General features: G+C 40.7%; 2 protein-coding genes across 2 annotated transcripts in view; both read left to right on the forward strand.

Moving 5' to 3' along the window:
* wls (Wnt ligand secretion mediator) overlaps nt 1–10755 on the forward strand; it is a 30209-nt gene extending 19454 nt beyond the window's left edge. The window contains exons 6-12 of the mRNA XM_031298010.2: nt 467–635; nt 3534–3631; nt 3871–3934; nt 5937–6080; nt 6229–6312; nt 6912–7080; nt 9743–10755. Coding sequence (XP_031153870.1) covers nt 467–635; nt 3534–3631; nt 3871–3934; nt 5937–6080; nt 6229–6312; nt 6912–7080; nt 9743–9852 — 838 coding nt within the window. The 3' untranslated portion in view covers nt 9853–10755. The remainder of the gene's footprint in view (nt 1–466; nt 636–3533; nt 3632–3870; nt 3935–5936; nt 6081–6228; nt 6313–6911; nt 7081–9742) is intronic.
* A 1322-nt stretch (nt 10756–12077) lies between these two features.
* gng12a (guanine nucleotide binding protein (G protein), gamma 12a) overlaps nt 12078–26453 on the forward strand; it is a 36838-nt gene continuing 22462 nt past the window's right edge. The window contains exon 1 of the mRNA XM_031298005.2: nt 12078–12455. The gene's annotated coding sequence lies outside the window, so the exon portion shown is untranslated. The remainder of the gene's footprint in view (nt 12456–26453) is intronic.

Raw genomic sequence — 26453 nt, forward strand, 5'->3', positions numbered from 1 at the left:
AACAATAAAAAAAAAAAAAAAAGTTTGCAAAGGAAAGTTACCTCAAAAGTTGTAGCTGATTTAATCTCACACCAGCATGGCTGCTAATGCTACAGGAAGTATACTGCTATTGATATTCATTTAAAATGTAAAGCAATCCTTAAGCATCAATAGCTGTATTTAAACACATATGCGTGGTTGGCGTTTGTGATGGCACAAATTCATTAAATTGTATAATCCTGCTACCCTCATCTGTTGGTAATGATTGCTAAAAAGTATAGTAGCCTCCGCCAACTTTCTTCTTCTTCTTACCACTTTAGTTGCAAGATAGGGCATTTGTGCAGCATTCATGTGGTGTCGGAATAATGAGAAAAATGAGTTCCCGATAGCAGAATTCACAATACATTCACATTGTGAGATATGCTTTGGCGGAGGTCTGTGCTCTTCGAGTGCCGTTCTAGTTTTAGGACTGCTTTTGCTCCCTCAGGGTAATCCTCGCTCTGGGTATCTCAATGACATTCATCAACATCCCAGTGGAGTGGTTCTCTGTTGGCTTCAACTGGACCTGGATGCTGCTTTTTGGAGACATCAGGCAAGGCGTCTTCTACTCCATGCTGCTCTCTTTCTGGATCATCTTCTGCGGAGAGCACCTCATGGTACTGTACACGGCCCCATTTACGTAACTTAATGTTTGATGTTTTTTTTTTAACTGACCTGCAGACTTGTTTGCTAACAATGGATAGGCCAGCGCAGAGCGGTTTTAACGCGGATGCACGACAGACCCCTTGACCTGTCAGGAAAAGCACAGCTGTATCTAATAACACTGATTAGGGCAGCATTGCATTAACGTAAGCAAGTTCCATGGCCTTGGTATTGTGCACTCTGGAGCTACCATGTTATTCAGCACACCTGTGCTACTGCTTTCTAGGGGTTCCATGACTTCAGATTTTTTTAAAGTTGACTGATGTAATGAAAGTCAAGTCGCAGCGACTAGTTGCTGATGATGTCATTGACATTTTTTCTCAGTCATTAGCCTAATAAAATCACAGGAGGAGCGACTGCTTTGCATTCTATGTACCTGTATTTTATCACCCTTTAATATCAACCCTTGTATTGATTTTCTTAAAGGAGAATTCCGGTCGATTTCAACACGTAGCTCTGTTTGGAAATTTGGAGTGCTGTCAGTAGCAAGAAAAACTAAAACCGTCCGTGCTGCCTACACCGTGTTATCCCCCTGCTAGGAATCGCTGCACATGGGTAGGCACTTGTAATGACATTTCACGCATGTTTAGAGGCTTGGGCTTGGGCTTGGTGCTAACGCTAGCAGGGGAATAACACGGTGTAGGCAGCACCGATTGTTTTCGTTTTTTTTGCTACTGCCAGCACTCCAAATTTCCAAACAACAGAGCTACGTGTTGAAATTGACCGGAATTCTCCTTTTAAGACGCTTGCTTTGTGCAGCTTAGCCTTTCTAGCATTTTGCACTGTCCAATTTATCAGCAAGTGCTTTTCCAGTGAGCTTAACTAACGTTACCCATTTTTCAGTTTGTGCTTCAACACGCTACTGATAGTACTGGGTTTACCAGCGGTAACTTTACGCACACCAGTCCCGGTAAATATGTCTCCTATACTATCTCTGTGATAGTGAGTCAAAAGTTTGTGCAAACAAATTGTCCGTCCTCGTTGGCAACCAATGCATTGGGTTTATGCCTAGTTATGTGCGCACACAATTTAAATGGCCATTAAGTGTAGTGCGACTCATACCACCTACGTTGGGCTCCGCGCTCTATTTCAGTGATCCAATGCTGGACACCCTGTAACGTTAGCATGTAACTCCTGTACACCAGAGATCTTCAACAGTGGGTCCGGGGCCCCTAGTGGGTCCACAAAATTATTGTTAATTTATTTTAAAAAATTTTCAAAAATTTAAATGTCTTAACATAATTCCAACATATTATTAGCAAATATAAATCAGCTTCTTTGTGAAAAAAACAACACATTGATGATAGGCTTACTGGCCTATAGGTAAGGTAGTCACTAAGGTAGCCATCCACAGATACAGCTAATCCTAACGATTCACTGTGCCACGTGTATGTTTAAGGAGTCCTTGGCTTAAACGTTGAAGACCCCTGCTTTACAGAAATGGCTGACTGCAAACGTCCTTTAGCGCAGCAGGAATTCAAACCTCTACAGGCAGCTCTCTCTGTCCTCTAAAGCCATCGTTCCGTGGCTTTCAAATGGAGTTCCAAACGAGCTGGATTTTTGACTAATTTTGCCAGTGACAAAACCACATGGTCAGCGACTAGTCGACTTCAAGCTCAAAACGTCATTGTGGAGGAGTAAAGGCCCAGACACACTGACCAGACGGCCGACCGTCGGCAGAAAAGGCAGTTGGACTGATCAGTCTCCCCGAGTTGGTCAAAAAAGTGCCTCGGAAGACACCAAAGCGACGAGACGTAATACGTCTCCATAACAGCAGGCAGCGCTAATCTGTATTGTTGCCCAAAAAATGAAAACCGGCAGCTGATTGACATGGGTCTGGTTTCCCTGGAAATTCAAAGACAGACTGTCATGGCGGCTTGTTCAGAATACGATCTCATATTGTACTAAAATAGTTCACCGAAACGTGTTTCTGAAAACATTTTAAGCGAAAAATAGGCCATGCAGTTGCTGAAACTGTCTTCATTTCCGATCGACAAAGGTCGGTTTAAAAGATTTTTGTCAGATTTTGAGAGACTCTAGTCACGCTCATCCCACTCCCCGTTTCCGTGTTGGCACTCTACCAATCAGATGGGTCATTTGAGTCTGACTGCCGGCAGTGCCCACCCCGCCGATTATACATGTCAAATCGGCCAAAATGAAGGCCGACGGCACAGAACACACCAAACGGACTCGAGTCACTGACCTCGCCAGACTGTCCGACGGCCGATTATTGGCTCGGTGTGTAGTAGGCTTAAAGTCGACTAGTCTATGCGACCCCTACTGCTTTCACATGTGACACAAGTACAAATAATAATAATTTCCATACTTAACAATGCAGAGACCTTTATACAAGTTTCACAACTTATGCTGTTTTAATGGATTAACTTTTCCTGCTATAGATTTCCCACCGTGGTCAGAGAGCAGACACTTTGTTTCTCCCACTATGCCTCTCTAGAGTACTCGCTCCGAAGCTAATCACTGTCACTCTCTCACTCGCTCTACCACACACTCTCCACGCACACGAACATACCGGCCCTGCTGTTCTCTAAAAGAGATCGAGGCACACACCAACGCACAAGTATAAACGTCAGGCCACTTACATAGGCTACGGAGTTAGCTCTGCGTGGAGCCTCAGCAGAACCATAAATCCCGAATTAGCTTGGTGCACTCATTCCCATCAGGTACCTTGACACATGCTTAACCGTGCTTATTTGGGCTACAGGACAATGTTATCTACAGTATGACCTGATTTAAGAATGTTTTGTGGTGATAATGGACTTGCACTATATGTGATGTATGAAATGTAATCCAGTATATCCCATCTTTAAGTCTGTTTTGCTCTTTTCTCTCAGGACCAGACCGAGAGGAACCGTTTCTCAGTGTACTGGAAGCAGGTCGGACCCATTGTGTTTGGCTCCTTCTGCCTTTTTATCTTTGACATGTGTGAGAGGTGAGACCAAGTTTTTTTTTTTTTTTCTTCTTTACTATTTAGAACAAGAGACTTGTTTTAAGTATACGTGCAACACATAATAATCTTATATATATATATATATATATATTTTATTATTAATTTATATTTTTATGCTTCATATCCACATGCTGTGTGTATTCTTTGCTTTTTGTAATGCAATGTTGTGACACACTCGGAGGAGGAAACAAAGCAATGTGTTTTTGGTTTTGTGCCACCAGAGGGGTCCAGCTGACAAACCCCTTCTACAGCATCTGGGCGTCTGATGTAGGAACGGAGCTTGCTGTATCCTTTTTTTAACCGTGTTTGACAACAGTATCAGAAAAATAGCACTCTCTTGCAAACAGCTTGTCTGACACGCATGAAGCTAATAAAAAATGCTTTTCACTTTAGTGACAGTTCAGTCTTTTGCTGTTGGAACAAATGCATGTCTTTACCAATACTGTACCAATAAGTTACCATGACTCAATGCCCTTCTTCCTATTCCTGCAGTACATGTATGAGAAGTTCTTCTAGTTGGCTTTAGCATGAACTAGAAAACGGATCCCTAGACTAATGAGATGAGAAATAATTCAGTAATGCCATATGTGAAAGCATTGCCCAGGGTCTCGGGATGATGTGTTTATGTGCGTGTACCTGTTTATTTGCTTTGCTTGCTGAGCAATGCAAGATTAATCAGCTCCACACCTCCTCCCAAACGGCTGCCAACACCCTGCTTCTTGCAGTCTTCTCTCCCCTCTTTCCTGCTTTTCCTTTTGAGTCCCATCAAAATGAAAACCGTAGGGCTGGGACGATTAAGGTTTTGTCCCGATTTGGTTATTTCACGATACATGGGCGCCGATTAGATTTGTATTGCGATTTGTATTTATTGCGATTTGACAGTATTCATTGAGTGTTGCGATTTTCTTTTCCTTCTTCAACAAAAGCAATAATATATAATAATACACTTCTAGAGACGTGACATTTCTAAAAAGTAATTGTTTTCTAAGAAGGATGCACATCACATGTCAGTCAGTCTGACGTTTATTTCATTTGTAAAGAACAACATACAATTTTCTGCTTTGGTCTGTTTTGCTGGAAACGGATAGGATGTAGTCGCTGTTGGCGGTACCGTATAAACAGAAAATATTAAGGTGAATCATTGGTTAAGAAAATAAATAAAAAATATAGATTCTAGGGGGGGAAAAATATTTTAAAAATCATGGCAAAAAAAGCATCCACCCCTAGAAAACAGTGCTTAGTGTTCCTGACTCTCAGCGGTTTAAGGAAGACGGGGATCAGTCTGCTAAATATACTGTATACATTCAGGAGCCTGCATACCAGCACACAGTCTACTTGCTTTACAATAAGTCTGTACTCGTGGACAAACAGCCATTATCACATCTTTTGAGTCTGTTTGGTGTGTTCCGTGTCGTCGTCAGTCGGAGGAGCCGTCGGCTTTAATTTGGCCGATTTGAGTGGTAACCCTTGACTAGCGAATCAGTGCTTCTTCCACAAGAAGAAGCCCGAGAGCTGACAACGCCAGTATCTTCTTATTGCTAGCCATCGTATGTTCTTCCGTTCAGCGAGTAATGACAACAACGATCCTTCTTGACTACTATCGACACTCTCTGATGAAAACAATGACTGACGACAGCGTGCTCTGTGTTTACTAGGTGTAGAGAGATGCTCCGTCATTTCCGGTTTTCATTTTTTTGGGCGACAATACAGATTAGCGCCGCCTGCTGTTATGGAGAGGTATTATGTCTTGCGCACGCGCAGAACGTACGCTCAAGTCGGCGTCGCTTCGGTGTTCCGAGGCACTTTTTTTGAGAGACGGGAGCCGACTGATCAGTCCGACTGCCTTTTCTGCAGACGGTCGGCCGTCGGGTTGGTGTGTCAGAGCCTTTAATGTTACTCCCTCCTCACTGATCCCTGCTACACTGACGCTGCTTCACTCACAGCTGCTGGCCCCCCACCCAGCCTCCACCTTCCTAGTTCAGAGTCCTAACATGACTCGCAGTTTAAAATGGTTTTCACTGTCTTTCTTTTGGCTCTTTTTTTATAACCAGGGGGGATTTCTGCATGGTGCTCCCTGTTTCAGCTTAGCATGCTGCTTGGCTGGTCCAGGGAGCACTATCGAGCTGAGTCATCAGCGCCAAGCATAACTGGATTTTCCATTTGTTGCAATAAACAGTTAGATCTATGAAAAGAGTGTTCCTAACTGAATCACCACCACTCTTTTTTTTTTTTTTTTTTTTTTAAGGATGGTGTTATTTGGTTATTTCCTTGACTGGTGTTGCCTCAGATGGCGTTTATAATTGTGGCAGGGATCTGTGCTTGTCTTTACTTCCTCTTCCTCTGCTTCATGGTTTTTCAAGTCTTTCGCAACATCAGTGGTAAGAGGACGTCCCTGCCCGCCATGTCCAAGGCCAGGCGGCTGCACTATGAGGTGTGTCTTCATCCTGTGTTTGCATTTCTAATAGTTCATTATCCCCAATACAAAAAACCATGACCATACAAAATGATTTCTCTGCTACATTGGGTATGTTTGTGATTAGCTGTTTTTGCACTAACTCGTCCACTTTATCGCCCCTTAGGGTCTGATATTCAGGTTCAAGTTCCTCATGCTGGTCACTCTGACCTGTGCTGCCATGACTGTCATCTTCTTCATCATCAGTCAGGTGAGAGCAGTAATGTTCTGAAATCAGACTTAGTGCTGTCCACAGGACTATTTAGGTGGTAATTGTTATTTTTTCACATTTATTTTACAGTGACTAGGGCTACACGATATGAGGAAAATATGCGATAGCGCTGTTGAGTATCGCGATGACGATAATACTTGCGATACAAACGGATATTCAAGTCTACTCAGTACTGCTGCTTTCAGTATTCTGATACATACATAAATAATACAACAAATTGCTTGTGGACTTCAAAAAACGGAACACATTTTTTTCCCCCCAACATTTATTGAACATTGAATTGAACATAAAAGGCACCAATAAAAGAGAAAAACAGTCACATTTTAAAGTGTCGTTTTCTATTTGTACTCTGCTTCAACTAACTCAAAAAATCTCTTAGTGTCTTTCGCGCTATGTCGCGGCCTTTCACACTGTGTTTATTGCACAGTTGATATTTCGATCACTATAAAAAAACATTATATTGTGCAGCCCTAACAGTGACTGTCGAAGTTATTTTGCCACTGTCCCAAACAATCCAACGCTCCACCCTATAAACAGTAACAGAATTTGGTATGCTTTTGTCATTTGTCTGTGTCCAGGTGAATGAGGGCCACTGGCACTGGGGAGAGCACACGGTGCAGGTGAACAGCGCCTTCTTCACCGGCATCTACGGCATGTGGAACCTGTACGTCTTTGCCATCATGTTCCTCTACGCGCCGTCTCACAAGCGTTACGGAGACGAGCAGTCAAGTGGTCAGTGCATCACTGGTAACTACACGTCTCTACTAACTTTCTGAAGAAATAAGAGGGATGGGGTGTAAGTTGTAAAGGCTCTATACTGCTTTATAGTAGTCAAAAAAACGGGTGCACGATGGCGCTACCCATGTACCGATAACTGTTTAATAGTGAATCGGGGTCCACTGAAGGGGTCCGATAAGAACCAAACAAGTCAGACTTCTTCATTATCCTTTATTGCCACACGATCAACACACGCTCATTTCTCCAACAGTATGTGGATGCTTAGATGGATGTGGTTATATTGGTGAGAGTGAGAGAGAGAGATTCACAGGAGTATTGGTATCCTTAACATGTTAAGCTAGACAAAGAATTGAATATACTAGACAATATGTAAGGGATAATGTAGAGTGAGCCGGCCATTATTAGAACCCTGACAGGGTGGTGTTGGTTATTACACGGCTTATTACACGACTACTCATACAGAGGTTACCCTCTGATGACGTCCTGGTCGGGATGGTTAACTTTTACTTAGCAACGGTCTGTTTTACTAAGAAACGGCCTTTATACCTAGCAACGCCTGTTATACTTAGCAAGTAAATCTGTTATACTTAGCAAACGTTCTGTTATACTTAGCAAACGGTTTGTTATACTTAGCAACGGTCTGGTCTGTTATACTTAGGAACGGTCTGTTATCAAACGGTCTATTATACTTGGCAAATGGTCTGTTATACTTAGCAACGGTCTGTTATACTTAGCAACGGTCTGTTATACTTAGAAACGGTCTGTTAGTAAACGGTCTGTTATACTTAGAAACGGTCTGTTAGTAAACGGTCTGTTATACTTAGCAACGGTCTGTTATACTTAGCAACGGTCTGTTATACTTGGCAAACGGTCTGTTATACTTAACAACATTCTGTTATACTTAACAACGCAGTACTTAACAATAGTAGACGCAGAATGCCATGATTGACCAATCAGAATCAAGTATTCAACCAAGCCGTGTAATAAACAAAAGATAAATTATTTTTTCACATTTACTTGAACCTGTCTTCATGTTGTAATATATTGGTTGAGTAGATGGGTCTGTTGGCACTTAAATTCAGTCCAGATTAACCCTATTGTTACTTTTTCATTTCAAGTTTTGGGGTGACATCTTGAAAAATATAGTAATGCTGTATATAACAGTGCTGTAATTGATTCGGAAGGACCCAGATTCCCAGGGGAAAGAAGGCTCTCTTTGGCCCGACAGGGTGATTCTAATGGACACCAGGCTTCCTTCCAGACGGAAAGGAAGAGAACAGTGGAGAGGGGAGGGGAGGGGGTGGCGAGCAGGGAGGTAATGAAAACCATCCATCCATCTCCTGACGTCAGGGACACTGGGAGAGCAAAAAGAGGGTTTGAAGTTCTGGAAGCTTTCCCTGAAGTGCAGGGGCGCCTCTATCCAAGTTTCAGTCTCTGTGTTTGATTTATTTTATCAACTTGAGCTTCTCTTCTGTTTCGAATAAGCTCAAAGTATTTATTATGATGAAATTCAGCTAAACCAATGTGTTATGCAAAGGATCATTGCCTGCAGTAATACGAGGAAATGTGCACAACGAGATCCCAAACAAAATTTATGCTGTTGAAATGTTTTGATTTCACGTCATGCTACCGGCAGTGGTGGAAGAAGTATTCAGATCCTTTACTTAAAGTGCTCATATTATGCTTTTTGGCTTTTTCCCTTTCCTTTATTGTGTTATATATCTTTTTGTGCACGTTATAGGTTTACAAAGTGAAAAAGCCTAAAGTCCACCCCAAAGGGACTTACCATCTCCAACAGAAAACACTGTTCACAAACTGTTCCAAACAGCTCTATTGTAGTCCAGCCTTTACTTCAGAGACAAACGTGGTCACTTTGTAACACACGTTATAATGCTCGCCTAGCTGCTAGCGTGGCATGCCCTCAGACTCTGCTTCTGACTGGCTAGTAGTCCTTACCTAGCTACTGAGCATGTGCGACTCCCAACAAAGATGGAACAGAAGTGTGATGCCTCACTCTGTAGCTGAAACAGAGAGCTCAACACACAGGGTGAAAAGAGGAGCTGCAGCAATGTACAGTACAACAAAAATATGGTGTTTTCTGAAAATTAAACCACATAAACCTATTCTGGTACAACCTCTAAATACAATTATGAACCTGAAAATGAGCATAATATGAGCACTTTAAGTAAAAGTACTAATACCACACTGTAAAAAATACTCTGTTACAAGTTAAAGTCCTGCATTGAAAATCTAACGTATGTAAAAGTATGTAAGTATCATCAGGAAAGTGTACTTACAGTATTAAAAGTAAAAGTACTCAATGCAGAGAAATCCTCACGTTTTAAAAATGATCCAAACAGTTCTGTCAATCAACTAAGTGTTAAATGGTCTGATCATTTCAGCTAGACTTGTAGGCCGTTATATTGTTGGCTAGTTTAATTTATAATAAAACATGTGTATTGTGTGCAAGAATCTTAATGTGTAAAGTAACTAGTAACTAAAGCTGTCAGATGAATGTAGTGGGGTAAAAAGTACAAGATTTCTCTCTGAAATGTAGCGGAGTAGAAGTAGAAAGTGGCATGAAAAGAAAAAGACTCGAGTCAAGTAAAAGTACCTCACATTTGGCACTTGGTGATTTTGGTGTTGATGATGTTAACCACCATGTGTGCAGGAGATACTGGGGGAAACAGTGGAGAGGACATCCAGCTGACTACTACCATCACCCATGTGGACGGCCCCACTGAGATCTACAAGATGACTGGCAAAGAGGCCCAGGAGTAGATGTCCCACTGTTATTAAGACTCGCCTCTACTACCTACTGCTCCAACCATCCCCTCCCCTCCCTCCTTATATATGTAATCAAACAGGCTTTTCTCTTCACGTCCCCCGGCTCATTAGAGCAGCATAAAAAAACCACCCAGCTTGCATGTAACCTACCAGTCCCACAGTTTTACTGTTCTCTTCCAGCATCAAGCCCTCAGCTGTGTGACTTGTTACATGCCACCCGGTTCCCGATTGTATCTCTAAAGACTGGAATATTATCAACACTCCTAACGGTCCTTTTCATTTCACGGTGGAGATTTTTTATTTTTTTTTTCCTTACATTTCATACTTTATGTAAACTATGATGTTTTTGTTAATGTTGCACAATGCTTTTGACACCAAAAGAAAGAGATTAGAGTGGTCAGAAGTTGCATTTGGCAGCAGTTTTTTAAAATACAGTGTGGTTAAAATAAATAATTTCTAAAGACCTAGGCTTTTGACAAAGACGGGCAGCAAGATTTTGTGGATACAGAATAGCTACTCTGTTTGATTTTCTGCTTAATTACCTGTTCTGTTATCAGCTAAGGCCTTAGAGCCTGTCACAAATACATATTCTTCCATAGAAAGTAGATCATGTTTAGTACTGCTGACAATCTTTGGTGGTGGAAACCTTTTTTTTTTTTTTTATATCATTGGGGTAATGTACAGACCTCATAGCCACTTTGGGAAATGCATACTGTATGTTCATTATGTTACAATGTAGATATCTATTTTTTATAAAGTGCTTATTTTCAACTTCACAAAATATATGCATCATGCTCTTTCAATGTTTTTTGAAGTTGAATGTAGCCTATTATACATGGTTCTTAGTTTGTTTTTGCTTTTTATGCTAATTTAAATAAAATAACGTTTTACTTAATACCCTTGTGTATTGTCTGTGTTTGCGCTGAATGTCATAGTGTTAACTCTGAATGATTGAGCTTTATGTACAAGTCCTTATTAATTTGCCAGTAATTTAAAGAAAAAATTAAACCAAGGAATAGGATTGCCACTTTAATATCTCTAAGGAATTCAGTGTTTATTCTTGTACTCCCTAACTAACCCTAACTTACCTTGGCCTTCATACTAAACTAAATGTACTAAGCACAGTTGTACGGTTGAAACACCTTGGCTGCATGGCATTTTGAAGTAAACTGACATTAGTTTGGTACAAGTATTCACATAGGGAGAGTGCGCCCCTGCATGGCTCATAGCAGAACACACCTGCGTTCACTTTTCTCATCAGTAAAGCTAGACAAAGAGAGCTAGTGTGAGACAGGAAGTTGTGTTTTTTTGTTGATTTAACTACATTCTGAATGAGGGATATTTGGGAGATAAATAAAAGGTGGCAAGCTTTAAAACTGTTACTTATTAGTATTTCTTCTTTGGGAGACTTTGATTTTAGAGGGAAATGTTAACCCCACTGCATATACAGTGTTTGACAACTGGAGTTACCAGTTAAGCTGCAAATTAGGCCTTTACCTTCAATATGAATTCAGCTCATACAGTGTAATACGCACAGTATTGCTTTTATTAGGTTAACAAAATTTCAGAAATGTGATAATTTCAGGAGCTTTGGCCTTGTTTCAGCTTTTTCTGACTCATGATATAAAGCAGGATGTATCATAGTTCCTGTTGCTCACCATTAACAAATGATCAAGTCACTATGACTTCATGTACTTAGTTCACACTTTATTCAGCCATAATAACACTCTGTATAGTTGCAACATACCAGAGTCAAATTGTATGCAAAAGCACACATGGCCAATAAAACTGATTTTCTATTCTGATTAGTAGATTATCAATTAAGAAATGTTAATTCACAGTTCCTGAATACATGTAATATGCGACCAAATTATCTGGATTCAAGTTACATAAAAGTTAATTTTAAACCCCATGCATTTACTCAGCCTCTGTGAAAGAAGAATAGTAGCCTACTTATTGTCTAGAAATATGAAGCCAATAATCTTTAATGCATCAATATGTTACTGGTTCATGTAAATTCAAAACACTATCAGGAGGAATTATTTATCATTTGGGACTTTTTACTACCTTTAACTAACTACAAACTAGATTTTTTTGCAGTAGTATCACTTGCAGTTTTATAAACCTCATCGGAGATTTTATTTTGAAAATCGTATCCGGAAAAAGTATGTTAACGATAGCTAGCTTGACGCTGGTGAACGTGCGACAGTGTTTTCGGTTGGTCCGCCTCTCTCCTCCCAACCCAATTCGGCTGTTCTCGTCGCGGAGCGTTCAAGTGGAGGAAAAAAAGGAAAGGAGAGGGGGGAAACTGGACGCGCTAGGAAGGAAAAAAGTAAACGAAAATAAATATTAACACCAACCGTCAGCGAAAAGTGAAAGCGGTACGAATCGAAGCTTTGAAGACGCCAATGAGATCCATGTAGAGCTGGTTTTTCACAGTCTATGGTGTAAACACATTAGCTAGCTAGTTGTGACATTGCGCCGTGAGCGACACAGCAGAGGGAAAGGTCTCCTCCCAGTCTGTTGACGGATACAGTTTGGCTACATTGACGGGAGACACGGCTAGACCTGACTGTAGGCTACATAACACCGGCCAGGTAAGACTGTAATGTGTCGATAAACTATCACAGTAACAGCTGACATAATAAGCGCTTTTTAGGCTACCTGAAGCAACAGTTGGTCTCAGTCTGCTCTACTACGAGACATATTTACTGGCATTGCTGCCAGCTTTCACAGTCTTCATCCGTTTATGCAACACTTGGGTGGCAACACATCGAATGTATAGCCTGCCTAACATGGTTTAATGTTAGTTATCTGTGACACCAGCGAAAAATACACACATATATGAGACTCATTGCTTCATGAATATAGTATTCAACAGGTGATAGCTTAAGCTCAAGGTTTACTCAGCACAGTGCTGTCTGGGCCTTCTGCCCTGATTATTCCCTACAGGCCCCACCTACAGTGTTTGCCACATAATAACTTCTTTTGGAAAGCACAATAGATTATTCCAGAGAAAGAAAATCACTTTTTTTTTTTTATAAATATAAAAACCAGCCACTTCCTTCACATTAGTCGATTATGCAATTGGATAATCGCTTCTAACATTGCCATTGTAGTCCATGAACCAATTAGATTATGAACCTGGTGTAATGGTTGAAGTGGAGGCCACACACAGGGAAGTGGCTGAGAAGGTTACATGGAGCATCAACAGCTCGGTTGATGCTCCCCCTGACCATTAGGAGGACAGAATACAGACCGGCCATTGATAAGGCCTACTCATTAGTACCCCATTCACCGCCATCAAAGCCTCCTCTCAACGCCCATCAACATGGTCACACCACACACTGGAAGTGGAGGCTGAGGATCACACACTCCGTGCCTTCACGCTGATGACAAGGGTTTGGTTTTGGTGTGGCACTCATCACGTTTTATTAAGAAGGAGTGAACAGCCTCATGATGACAGACACTAGCCAAGAGGAAGTGCCTCGGAATTCAGATGCAGATATGAACACGTGTGTGAACAAAATCCGTCCGTGTCTTTCTCATGAAAGCACCTACTGGTACTCACTGCGTTACTATTTGACACATAAATGTGTGTCTATGCGCGTATGACCTACGCGCACTGGCGTAACTAGCAAAAGTAAAATCAGGATTATGCTGTTTTATTAGAAATGGAGATGGTGACGCCCGTGAACAGCTGCCCTTGTCTAATGCTATCAGGTCTGGTCATGAGCCCGTCTGCTGCAATTCTTCGAAAAACAAACACTAACCCCCTGTATTGGCAAAAGCTGTACTCACAAGAATTTTTCATTTCCTTCCCTCATTTAAATGGATGGCACAGCACACTTCCTCAAGTAATACTTATTGAGATGCGTGTTTGACGTAGAGGTAGAAATGTGACCTTTTGACTCAAAACTCCTCCTTCGAATACTCTCTAGCAGCTTTGGTGGCACGGGCTGCATTTGGAGCTGTGTGAGTTGGTCAACCCCGATTGCTGGCAGGGTTTAACGTGACGTGGGATGCATGTAAATTGATTGGTAAAAGGAAGAGGGGGCTCGGTGGTCGAACAATGTCTTGCTTAATGCAAGGATTAGATACAAAAAAAAAGGGCTGCAGGACTCCCTGTACAGTTTGAGATAGAGGGGGGGATGGATTTGAATCTCCTTCCTCTGTCTCCGTATAGGATTGGGCACCGATAAGCGGTTCCAACTTGGAACCGGTGTCAAAAATTCCGATTCCAATGGAATTGTATTTTTTTTTTGGAATCGTTTGGAAAATGTGGTTTCGAATCTGATCATCGGTTCCAAATTTTATACGCGTGTTGTGTTTCAGCCATGGAGCACAGTAAGCGGCGCTCTAGTCTATTTCGACTACGTCTCATTTCCGGGTTTGTTCAGGTGCCGCCGGAAGATCCGCCGGATGTCCTTTCACCTTCCGCTTTCTTTGTGTCGGAATTCTAAACTCCGGTGGATTTATGAGGACTACTACTGCTCCTCAGATCTCTGCAGGGTAAATCCAGACAGCTAGCTAGACTATCTGTCCAATCTGAGTTTTCTGTTGCGCGACTTTTGAACAAACACGTTCCGCAGAAACTAAGATGTTTGTGATTGGTTTAAAGAAATGCCAAATGCCAGACCTTCCTCCGCAGCGCTGTGGAGGCAGGTCTGGCAATGCGAGACTTGCGGCGCTCTAAAGTGTGGCTTTATTTTACTGTACATTGTAAAAGCCCGGTAAAACTGTAAATCAATACAAAATGTCCCTCTTATCTGTGAAATAAGCATGTGACTAGGACTGCACAATATGAGGAAAATAATATATTATTTTGACTGATATTGCGATTGCGATATGATTCACGATATTGGAGGGAATTATCGTTTTTGTATCATTCTCATTTTCATTGAAAATGATTAACACTGAAAGAAATTAAAATGATTATAGTGTAACTTTTGCGAGGATCTGTACCAAACAAAGATGCTTTTCTTAAGTCTCTGTAGGATACCATTTGTAAGTCGGGACGTCTCTGCAGCACCACAATACTTCATTCAGAATGGTTTGACACATATTTTGCCTTTAACAAATATTTCGCGCCCATGCGATTTGGATATTGCACTAGTCCATATTGCGATTTCGATACAATTGCGATAAATTGTGCAGCCCTACATGTGACCCGTTTCAACTCCACCCCTCAAAGAATCGGAATCCAGAATCAGTAAGATCCGGATTAGAAAGGAAGAATCGGAATTTGGAATCAGAATTGTTCAAATCAAAACGATGCCCGACCCTATATATGAATTTAACCCTTTGGACGATGGATGATCTGTTGGGATCACATGGGAAGTGGCACATGCAAGCGGCGTGCATCTCCTCAGACACAGAATGCCGCCCGACTCGATCGGCAGCTCTGCTGGCGACTATTTGCTAAACAGTTTGATGCAGGAGGAGGACGTGGTGCCGGCTACTGTGTCAGCCAGGACCTGTTTCCTCTTTGAGCGGCCTGTGGATTCCCCCGCAGCTCTTTGATCGTACACGCTGTTTGGTGAAGTAGGAGTTGCCGTGGACGAACGTGCCTGTGCATGCTTGCTTCAGCGTCTTTTAAAGTGAACTCACTACTTCCTTACGGAGTGCTAGGTAGTTTCCCTGACTGTGTGGTTCACATATTTTCTCAACATGTGAACGGACACACACACACACACACACACACACACACACACACACACACACACACACACACACAGCCCTATGAAGCTAGACTGAACCATGTTTTCTCTTTGACTTCTACATTTTTGACTTCTACATTTTTGCAGCTAATGATTATTTTCATTCAATTTATCTGTCAATTCAGTTTTTCTTGAAGATTTTTTGATGAATTATTTCACCTACAAATCATCAGAAAACAACATAAACAACGCCTCTCACAGTGTCACCGAGGTCAAGGCATCTTCAAATGGCTTGTTTTGTTCGAGCAACAGTCCCAAACTAAAAACCTGACTGAATCTACAATTAAATATGAAATGGGCCTTTTTTCACAGAAACATTTTTTGAGTAATCGCAGTAGGAAAAGCCCAGGTGTAATTAATAAAAGTTAAGACGGTTGAATTTTTTTTTGGCTGCTTCAGATTCAGGGTGCTGGTGTTGTGCGTGCTGACTCACTGTCTCACAGTCAGCACTTTTACTTGAATAGAAGAGCCATCGTTAATGTTTTTAGTATCACCCGGGCTGCTATGACAAGTCAAAATATCTGCTGTGAAAAAGGCCCATGGAGTCAAAGCCAATCCTCCCATTTAAGAAGCTGGAACCTAGTTTGTTGCTAAGTTGCTTAACAGCTATTTAGATTAATCACTGTATTCATTTATATTGGAAAAAAAATCCAAACATCTGTTGGTTCCAGCCTGTCAAATGAGATAATTTGATGTTTTTTTTTTTTTGTTTTTTTTTGGGGGGGGGTCATAGATAGTAAACTGTAGCCTGATGTTGTCATACTCCGATTCTAGTCAGAATATGATTCTGATAGTGCTCCATTGGGCTGTGATTAAGGGGCGTGTTTCGACCGAACCAGGAAAGGATATGCCTCTGCACTCAATTGGATAGACCTCCAACCAATCAGAGCGACGGAGACAGACGTCACAGAAGCTGCAAGTCAAAGGCAGGCTTCGACAGAGCAAAGGCAGAGGTGGAAGTTTCCGTGTCGTGCAGACGGGCGTGGCAACGTGTATACTATACGTGATCGCGGTTCTCTGTTCCTCTTTCAAAATGAATGCGCTGTCTATATCTTCTATAACAGACGCGTGTCTTCGGAGCGCTCTTTGGTGACGTGGTTGATTACGTTACTGTTGATCATCTGTCCATCATCGTATAAAGCCCGCCCTGGCAATTTGATTGGTCCGAACAGCTCTGGCTCGAGCATAAATGCTCCACAACGGATCAAGTCCAGACCGAACTTCCCGACCTCAAATGTTGTGGGCGGGGTTAAGTTTGGCTGGCATCCAAGGCTAAGTAAACTGAATATTATCCTGGAAATGTACTTCTGTTGATCCCGACTAGCCAAAAACAGACATTATTGGTGTTTGTGTGTGTGTGTGTGTGTGTGTGTGTGTGTGTGTGTGTGTGTGTCTGTGTCTGTGCATGCTCTGCATTGTGTGTGTTGGTAGTCACACAGCCTAGCCCACAGTGAATTCCATCGTACCCAGGAGCAGATGTACTGAGAGGACTAGTGACACCCATCTGTTGGTTTAGCAGCAGAATTCCTTGCTTTCATGCTTGCTTACTAAATCCTTTTTGTATTGGCTTTACAATAGACCAACTCAGCAACATATCTTCGCTGTCGGGCAGAAACCTTACATCATTCGATTATTTTTTTCTCTCCATAAACCAATGCTATTGTTCACTCTTAACATCTGTCTGTGGGTTTTACAAATATTTCAACAGTGACGAAGGTGATTTTGTCTGACTTTGTTTGAGAAAAATGGCTCAATAAAATGTTTTCAAATTAGCCTTTTATTTCATTTTTCTTTCTTTTTTTTTTTTTTTTTTTTTTAAGACATACAGGGTTTTCACCTGACAGTGACCGTATCTGTTCTAGGCACGAAGGTGAGGGGAGACGGTAGATTTTTGAGCTGCCGGCTGCTTCAGGAAGTACAAGGCGCTGTTAGCGCTCATGTACTAATCAGGTTAACATCAAACTCAAGATGTACACTTACGCAACGCCAAGCAGGAAGCGTTGTCATAGCAACCATCTCAGATAGGTAAGAAAGGTAGGAAAGGACCGACCTTATTTCCCCTCATACCCCCCGCAAATGTGTCAGGTGTTTTTGATTGACACACATGCCATGACTTCACTTCACAGTCTTACCCCCCCAACCCCCGGACTTTCTTCTACCCACCTACTGTGCAAAATGTAATATTTAATACTTTTGATAACACTGATAATTCTGTGCAATTTCATTACTGTGCAATATCATTATTTCACACTGTATACACACCATATTTATCTTTCTATTTTTATATATGTATGTAGCGTCTCAGAACTGTGCACCTTACCCCCCTTTTTTTCTTTTGCACTACTTATTTTATTGTTACTTATTGTTATTTATTGTTACATGTTGACACTGGAAAAGGGGTTGCTTCAATCTCGTTGTACATGTATATAATGACAATAAAAGGCATTCTATTCTATTCTATTCTATTCTATTGCGATGCGTCGTCATGGCTCTCAGTTTCCCTCTGCTCCCCCCTCTGCCTTTGCACTGAAGCTTTGTCAGTCCGAGCGGAGGAGACAGCTGACAGACAGGCAAGTAGAACCTAGGGGTGCATGATATATCGACTCTATTGTTATCGCGATGTCACGTTGCGCAAAATTATATCGAAAGTGTCTAAGTATGCAATATTTAGTTTATTTTGTGGAGCACTGTGTCCCGTCCGTTGACTGTGTGGCTTAGTTGTGTTTGATTTAGAGCCCGCTTAAAAAAACGCTACAATGATCATGTTTCATTGGCCAGTTACTGTGCCACCTGCACATGTTATTACACGTCAGCGCACAGGGCCACTACGTGACAAACCTTATGGAGCGTACCACGTGGGTGCATATTTCGACAGAGTGACAGTGTGAGTGAAGAAATAGAGACAACTAAACGGAATGAATCAGAGAAGAGAAAGAAAAGTTGTGTCCTGTTCTCTTTATTTATTTATTTATTTTATACTGTCCAACCAGTAAAACATGTCCTGTTCTGTAGACATGGTCCTTATTTATTTATTTATTTATTTATTTATTTATTTATTCATTCATGTTGGACCAGTCCAAGTTGAAATAAACCTTGTGTTGTATTTGCTGTGAATCTGTTTTGATGCGTTTCCCCGTAACTTTTATAATTTTACATATGTGTAAAAATATCGAAATTAATATCGATATCGCAATATTCATAATCAATATCGCAATATCACATTATGTCAGTATCGTGCAACCCTAGTAGAACCGGCGTCTCCACCCAAACAAGGAGCGCTATAATCCACCATGGAATGCTGTATTACTACAACTTCCTCCTCACAGCTACAGAGCTGCCATACAATATTCTCAAATCTCAAAAAAAGTCTGTACTGTGGTTCGGGTTAGAAATCATCAGACACATTTTTGATTGGTTAAAGGTTTGTATCGAATGTTTTGAAACCCAACAACCAGGGCAAATGCAATAGCAATTTCTTTTCATTATCAGCTAATCTGTCTTTTTTGTTTTGATTAGCTCAAATTTGCACCTCTACAGCTATAGTGCGCTAACTATTTTATAACCAAAATGAGGAACCGAAATTTGCGTTCTAATCTGGTCCGATTCCTACCGGTTGCGTACCGACCTGCGGCCCTTTGCTGCGTGTCATCCCCCATCTCTCTCCCACCTTTCACTGGCTTTTTTTTTTTTTTGGGGGGGGGAAGATATCTAAAGGGGCTGTACTCGACATTTAGAACATTAATATAGCAGCAAACAAATAAAAACAAATAGCTAGTTTCACGAATTGGGGAACGGTCTGTGAGAGCCACGTGTTTTTTTTTCCCTCCAGTATTTGGACTACAGCCCCTTTTAAGCTATAACTCATGACAGCCTAGGGTCTGTTGGGACTTGCCGTCGCCTACCAAGCGCTGGGGGCCTGTGATAGCATGTTATGATCTAACACAGAAATCCAAAATGCCTCTCTAAAGGAAAACATGCTTTTGGAGGAATTTCTTTTTTTTTTGTGAAAGTTATCAGAGTCTAGAGTGAAACCCGCATGTGGGTTCTAAGCGCATGCATCTTATATGTGCAAAACAACAGCTTGTGGTTGGAATGAGCAACAACGGCATTTTGAGTCTGTCAGCACGTGAATTTCCTTTCAATTGTTTTCGAATGAAGTAAATTGTTGTTTTTTTTAAAGCTGTGGAGCGATATTGAGCATTATACATTATTCGTGATACATCTTAGCTGCATTTTTTTAAAATTTTTATTATACCACAACAAGGGCTGGGCGATATGAAGATAAATCAGATTTCACGATATTTTTAACCAGATACCTCGATTTTGATTGTGATGATATTGTAGGGTTGACTATTGGTGCTTTCACAAAATATTTACACAATTACATTTGAGATAAATAATCATCAGTAATGGTATGTAGAGAGAATGACTAAGTGGGTAAAGGCAAATAGAAGAGCTAGAACAGTCTGGTAAGATCAGAAAAGTACATCACTTTACTGTAATTCAGCCTTTAAAACCAGGAAAAGACAACACTTGTGTCATATAACGATATCTAGCCTCATATATCGATATCGATAAAATATCGATATATTGCCCAGCCCTACTGACAACTATCGACCAATCACATGTCATGATTTTAGTGACCTGTAATACTGCATAAAATAACTACATTTAACACATAACAAATTTAATTGTGCATGCATATTAAGAAAAAAAGAAAAAGAAAGCCTTCCATTGCGGAATAGTAGCTTAAAACCAGCTCCACGATTGATTACAAACGCACAAGGCTTAATTTTTTTTTTGGGTTCAGGTTGTTCAGAAGGCCTCAGTTTGCTGCCAACACTGCACACGACTCTTTATATTAGATTAGATTCAACTTCATTGTCATTGTGCAGAGTACAAGTACAGAGACAACGAAATGCAGTTTGCATCTAACCAGAAGTGCAAAAAAGCAGAAAAGTGCAATGTGATATCCAAAGTATAGACAGGTGGTGTATCGGCAGGACAAGAAATATATATAATTATATTATAAAGTTATAAGAGCAGAATAAATATGGCTATGTAATATGAACAACATGTACATATATGTGCAATGTAGTAGCAGTGACATTATACTAGTAGTAAGAATAATATAGATATATGCAGTGTATTAGTAGAATATATAATAAGAAAAACAGAATAAATATGGATATTCTGAATGAACCATGTAGACAGATATGTGCAGTATGTACAGATATGTGCAGTGTGGTAACATTAGAAGAGTAGTAAGAATAAGTGTATGTACAGGATGAATAGTATGAAGAGCAGTAGAATATAGAGTTCAGTAGGGTGACAGCCGCAGGAAAGAAGCATCCTCAACTCTGATTGGACAGAGAGCAGGAAGCAGATAAGGCAGGTGTGTTTAGAGTGTAAACTCTGTCCAAGGTTGAAGTTCCTCGTAGACACTGATCTGAGGTTAGATTTGCAAACTGTCCCTCAAACTGTCAAGGTTAGTCAATGAGCTGAGAAGTTGACTGCTTGTGAGCATTCGTGAGCAACTTCAAGGTGTGAAGTTTACAGGCAGATGTGTTGGTAATATAGCCTGATAATATAATAAAATGTTTCACTATTTCACACAAATGTAAACAATAGGTAATGTAGTGTTTGTAGACAGTAGAACCAAGATGAATGTCTCCTATAGGAGACAATAAAGGCTTATCTTATCAGCACCATATTTTCAATTCAGAAGCAAAGAAATGTCAATTTTCCAACCAGTACGGAAATGATAGGACAATTGATTTAATAGTCGTTCAACAGAAAATGATTCTCCAACAGCTTTTATAATCAGTTACAGTGAGGAAAATAAGTATTTGAACACCCTGCTATTTTGCAAGTTCTCCCACTTAGAAATCATGGAGGGGTCTGAAATTGTCATCGTAGGTGCATGTCCACTGTGAGAGACATAATCTAAAAAAAAAAAATCCAGAAATCACAATGTATGATTTTTTAACTATTTATTTGTATGATACAGCTGCAAATAAGTATTTGAACACCTGAGAAAATCAATGTTAATATTTGGTACAGTAGCCTTTGTTTGCAATTACAGAGGTCAAACGTTTCCTGTAGTTTTTCACCAGGTTTGCACACACTGCAGGAGGGATTTTGGCCCACTCCTCCACACAGATCTTCTCTAGATCAGTCAGGTTTCTGGGCTGTCGCTGAGAAACACGGAGTTTGAGCTCCCTCCAAAGATTCGCTATTGGGTTTAGGTCTGGAGACTGGCTAGGCCACGCCAGAACCTTGATATGCTTCTTACAGAGCCACTCCTTGGTTATCCTGGCTGTGTGCTTCGGGTCATTGTCATGTTGGAAGACCCAGCCTCGACCCATCTTCAATGCTCTAACTGAGGGAAGGAGGTTGTTCCCCAAAATCTCGCAATACAGGTCATCCTCTCCTTAATACAGTGCAGTCGCCCTGTCCCATGTGCAGAAAAACACCCCCAAAGCATGATGCTACCACCCCCATGCTTCACAGTAGGGATGGTGTTCTTGGGATGGTACTCATCATTCTTCTTCCTCCAAACACGGTTAGTGGAATTATGACCAAAAAGTTCTATTTTGGTCTCATCTGACCACATGACTTTCTCCCATGACTCCTCTGGATCATCCAAATGGTCATTGACATGTGCTGGTTTAAGCAGGGGAACCTTCCGTGCCATGCATGATTTCAAACCATGACGTCTTAGTGTATTACCAACAGTAACCTTGGAAACGGTGGTCCCAGCTCTTTTCAGGTCATTGACCAGCTCCTCCCGTGTAGTTCTGGGCTGATTTCTCACCTTTCTTAGGATCATTGAGACCCCACGAGGTGAGATCTTGCATGGAGCCCCAGTCCGAGGGAGACTGACAGTCATGTTTAGCTTCTTCCATTTTCTAATGATTGCTCCAACAGTGGACCTTTTTTCACCAAGCTGCTTGGCAATTTCCCCGTAGCCCTTTCCAGCCTTGTGGAGGTGTACAATTTTGTCTCTAGTGTCTTTGGACAGCTCTTTGGTCTTGGCCATGTTAGTAGTTGGATTCTTACTGATTGTATGGGGTGGACAGGTGTCTTTATGCAGCTAACGACCTCAAACAGGTGCATCTAATTTAGGATAATAAATGGAGTGGAGGTGGACATTTTAAAGGCAGACTAACAGGTCTTTGAGGGTCAGAATTCTAGCTGATAGACAGGTGTTCAAATACTTATTTGCAGCTGTATCATACAAATAAATAGTTAAAAAATCATACATTGTGATTTCTGGAATTTTTTTTTTTAGATTATGTCTCTCACAGTGGACATGCACCTACGATGACAATTTCAGACCCCTCCATGATTTCTAAGTGGGAGAACTTGCAAAATAGCAGGGTGTTAAAATACTTATTTTCCTCACTGTACTTGTCATTTTCCACATGCTAAATGTGGAAAAGTCACACTTTCTTTTGATTGTTTTTTTTTTTTTTTTTTAAATATTTTTGACACATTTTCTGACGTTTTTGTCACTTTTTTTCGTCATTTTTGTTCAATGTTTTTTTCACTTATTTTTGCACTTTTTTCAATGTTTTTGGCACTTTTTTTCACCACTTTTTTCAATGTTTTTGGCACTTTTTTTCACGTTTTCTGTGCTATTTTTCACTAACCCCAACTTATTACCAATAGCACATATATTTGGAATTCATGGTCAATAAATCTCATTTATAGGAGATTATACCTAATTTTGAAATGATGAATGATTTGGACTAATATTAGAGGAACGTATGTTGGTGGAGAATCACAGACGTGTGTATGTCAAAGTTTAGTCAGGTTTTGAAACCATTTAATTTTTTTTCAAATGCTATAAAATTGAATACCCACAATTCAGTGAAAGTAGTAATCAAGTACTTGCAATTGTACTTCATTTTTTGAGTAATTTGGTTAAAGAGAAACCCATATTTCTGATATAGAAGTTTTGAGAATGGGTCAAATATGACCCGAGGACAACATGAGGGTTAAATGGGAGGATTGGCTTTGACTCCATGGGCCTTTTTCACAGCAGATATTTTGACTTGTCATAGCAGCCCGGGTGATACTAAAAACATTAACGATGGCTCTTCTATTCAAGTAAAAGTGCTGACTGTGAGACAGTGAGTCAGCACGCACAACACCAGCACCCTGAATCTGAAGCAGCCAAAAAAAATTCAACTGTCTTAACTTTTATTAATTACACCTGGGCTTTTCCTACTGCGATTACTCAAAAAATGTTTCTGTGAAAAAAGGCCCATTTCATATTTAATTGTAGATTCAGTCAGGTTTTTAGTTTGGGACTGTTGCTCGAACAAAACAAGCCATTTGAAGATGCCTTGACCTCGGTGACACTGTGAGAGGCGTTGTTTATGTTGTTTTCTGATGATTTGTAGATGAAATAATTCATCAGAAAATCTTCAAGAAAAACTGAATTGACAGCCATCTGTAGGAACAAATGAACGGTGTGTCTCTGACAGAACATCAGATCTTGAAGCACATTTTGTGGTTTCTGCTTTGAGAGCTGTGTGTGTGTGTGTGTGTGTGTGTAATACTGTACATCATTTGAAGCCAGCCCCTCGAGCAGTAGAGAGGAACAAAATGGTGCTCTATGTGATACGTTCTCAATATATTCAGCATGAAAACAGTGTTTGGTGTTTACATATTTTATGAATAATAACGAGCTGTTTTACCAGGTTTAAGTAGAAGAAAGCAAACTACTAAATGCTGTTATATCACCACAATGTTTGGCACAGTCATAGAATAACACGGTAGCCTAGTTACAGTGTAAGGGCTGTGCAATTAATCCAACTTTGTTTGGGCTTTAGGCTCCCAACGATCACAAAAACAGTGTAATCGAGAACTATTATTTTGCACATTACATTTTGCAAGTAAACGCTTATTTTGTCTTGTGTTCTGAATGTAAAAGGGTTCAATGGGAAAGGTATTCAGTTCAATAAATGCAACACCTTTCCAAAAGTCAATGAGTAATCATGTTAAATAATTGTGATTTCAGTATTGACCAAAATAATTGTGATCCTGATTTTTTTTTTTTTCCCCATAATCAAGCAGCCCTGGTAGTTATCATCCACCAATCTGCAGTACCTTGTTTCTGCCACATGGCGGTGCCCTCTGACTGGCTATTAGTTAAAACACACACACACACACACACACACACACACACACACACACACACACACACACACCATCTGTCACTGCCAGGTGGTTCAAACATATTTTATTTAGATTATTAAACGTTTCTATTACACTTAGTCTTTTCTGTTTATTCTCATGAGAGAGAGTGTGTGTGTGTGTGTGTGTGTGTGTGTGTGTGTGAGAGAGAGAGAGAGAGAGAGAGAGAGGCCTTTTCCTGCAGAGAGAGAGAGAGAGAGTGAGTTGTGTGTGTTACACCTGCGCTGGGAGTCCGTTATTAGTCCTGTCAGACAGCTCACATAGTGTGTGCGTGAGTAAACCTATTTAAAAAAAAATAAAAATAAAAATAAGCTAGCATGCGTGTGGTTTAGCTTGGATGCCAATTTATTAGGTACCGTTTTCATTAATATAAATCCCCATTGGTTTAACAACACCTTCACTTGTCCATGCTTCTTGTGATCCTTTCTATACTTATATTACATGCTTTACTGTAATGTCCGTCAAACCAAATTGCCCATGTTGTGGTTTAAATGATGAAAATTCAAAGTTATGAGTTCATGTTAAAACCTATTTAATAAAAAAAAGAAGTTAGCTTTTATGGAAAAAGCTCTTATCTCACTGTCATTTTTGTCCAGGAAACACAGTTCTTTGCAGCATGGGTTCTGGGCAGAGGCCAAGTAAAGATGTGTGAGGGCTGTGTACCAGCCATCAAAATCCATCCCACAAATAACTCGCAGGTCACTCGCATCTGACGTGTTATTTGGCCTGGATTGGGGCAGTCATGGAGATGGTCAGACATTTTCCTCACTGAACGGAGCGAGCATACACATGAGCTCCATGTCTGCCTCAGACAGGATGGCCGTCTCGTTGCCGCTCCTCAGCTCTCTCACAGCAGTGGTTTCTTTCTTTTTATGTGCCTTTGAAACCGTTGAACGCAGTCACAGTGGTACTAGGGAGGAGCAGCCATTCATGTGGTTTCTGAACCACATGAATGGCGTGTGTGTGCATGTGCGCGTGTGTGTGTGTGTGTGTGTTTGAATCCGACCTGCGGGCCTTTGCTGCATGTCATCCCCTCTGTCTCCCCTCTTTTCTATCTGTCTCTACTATCTATAAAAAAGAAAGAGCCCTCAAATATTGTTAAAAGGGTTAGGGTTAGAGTTAGGTTTGTCTTGGTTGACACAATATGAAAACATATTTCCTCAGAATGTTTTCCCTATAAATTACCTGCACCCTGTATACGTATACTTTTGTCCATGCATGCATTTGAGGATAAATGAAACCTAATGTCTACGAGAGACTTTGCACGTGTGATGACATTGTAGTCCAAAGTTTCCTGTGTAGTCCAATTTGTAGGAATGTAATATAAAGCCAATCCTTCTGTTTGGTTGGCCTGGGCAAAGTGCTTTTGAAGTACTCCCACTCACAGGAAGACGCACCTTATGTGAGGACAAAAACTCTCCTCACTTATGTTATTTCCTCTGACATACAGTACACCGCATTTCATAAGACCATAGCCCAAATATGGGCATATCCTGTCTCAGGGGAAGAGAGAGTCCAGCTGGCTACAACACGTTTCCTGTCAGACATGTAATGAAGAACAGGAATGGTTGCGAATACATATGTTGACAGTGTTTTTTCAGCAGAGTGTGCTTTTCAACTAAATGGAAAAAAGTTTAAGATGCAGCAGATGCATGCATTTAACCTAAA

This window comes from Sander lucioperca, chromosome 9 (genome assembly GCF_008315115.2).
Source record: "Sander lucioperca isolate FBNREF2018 chromosome 9, SLUC_FBN_1.2, whole genome shotgun sequence".
Taxonomy (NCBI): Eukaryota; Metazoa; Chordata; class Actinopteri; order Perciformes; family Percidae; genus Sander; species Sander lucioperca.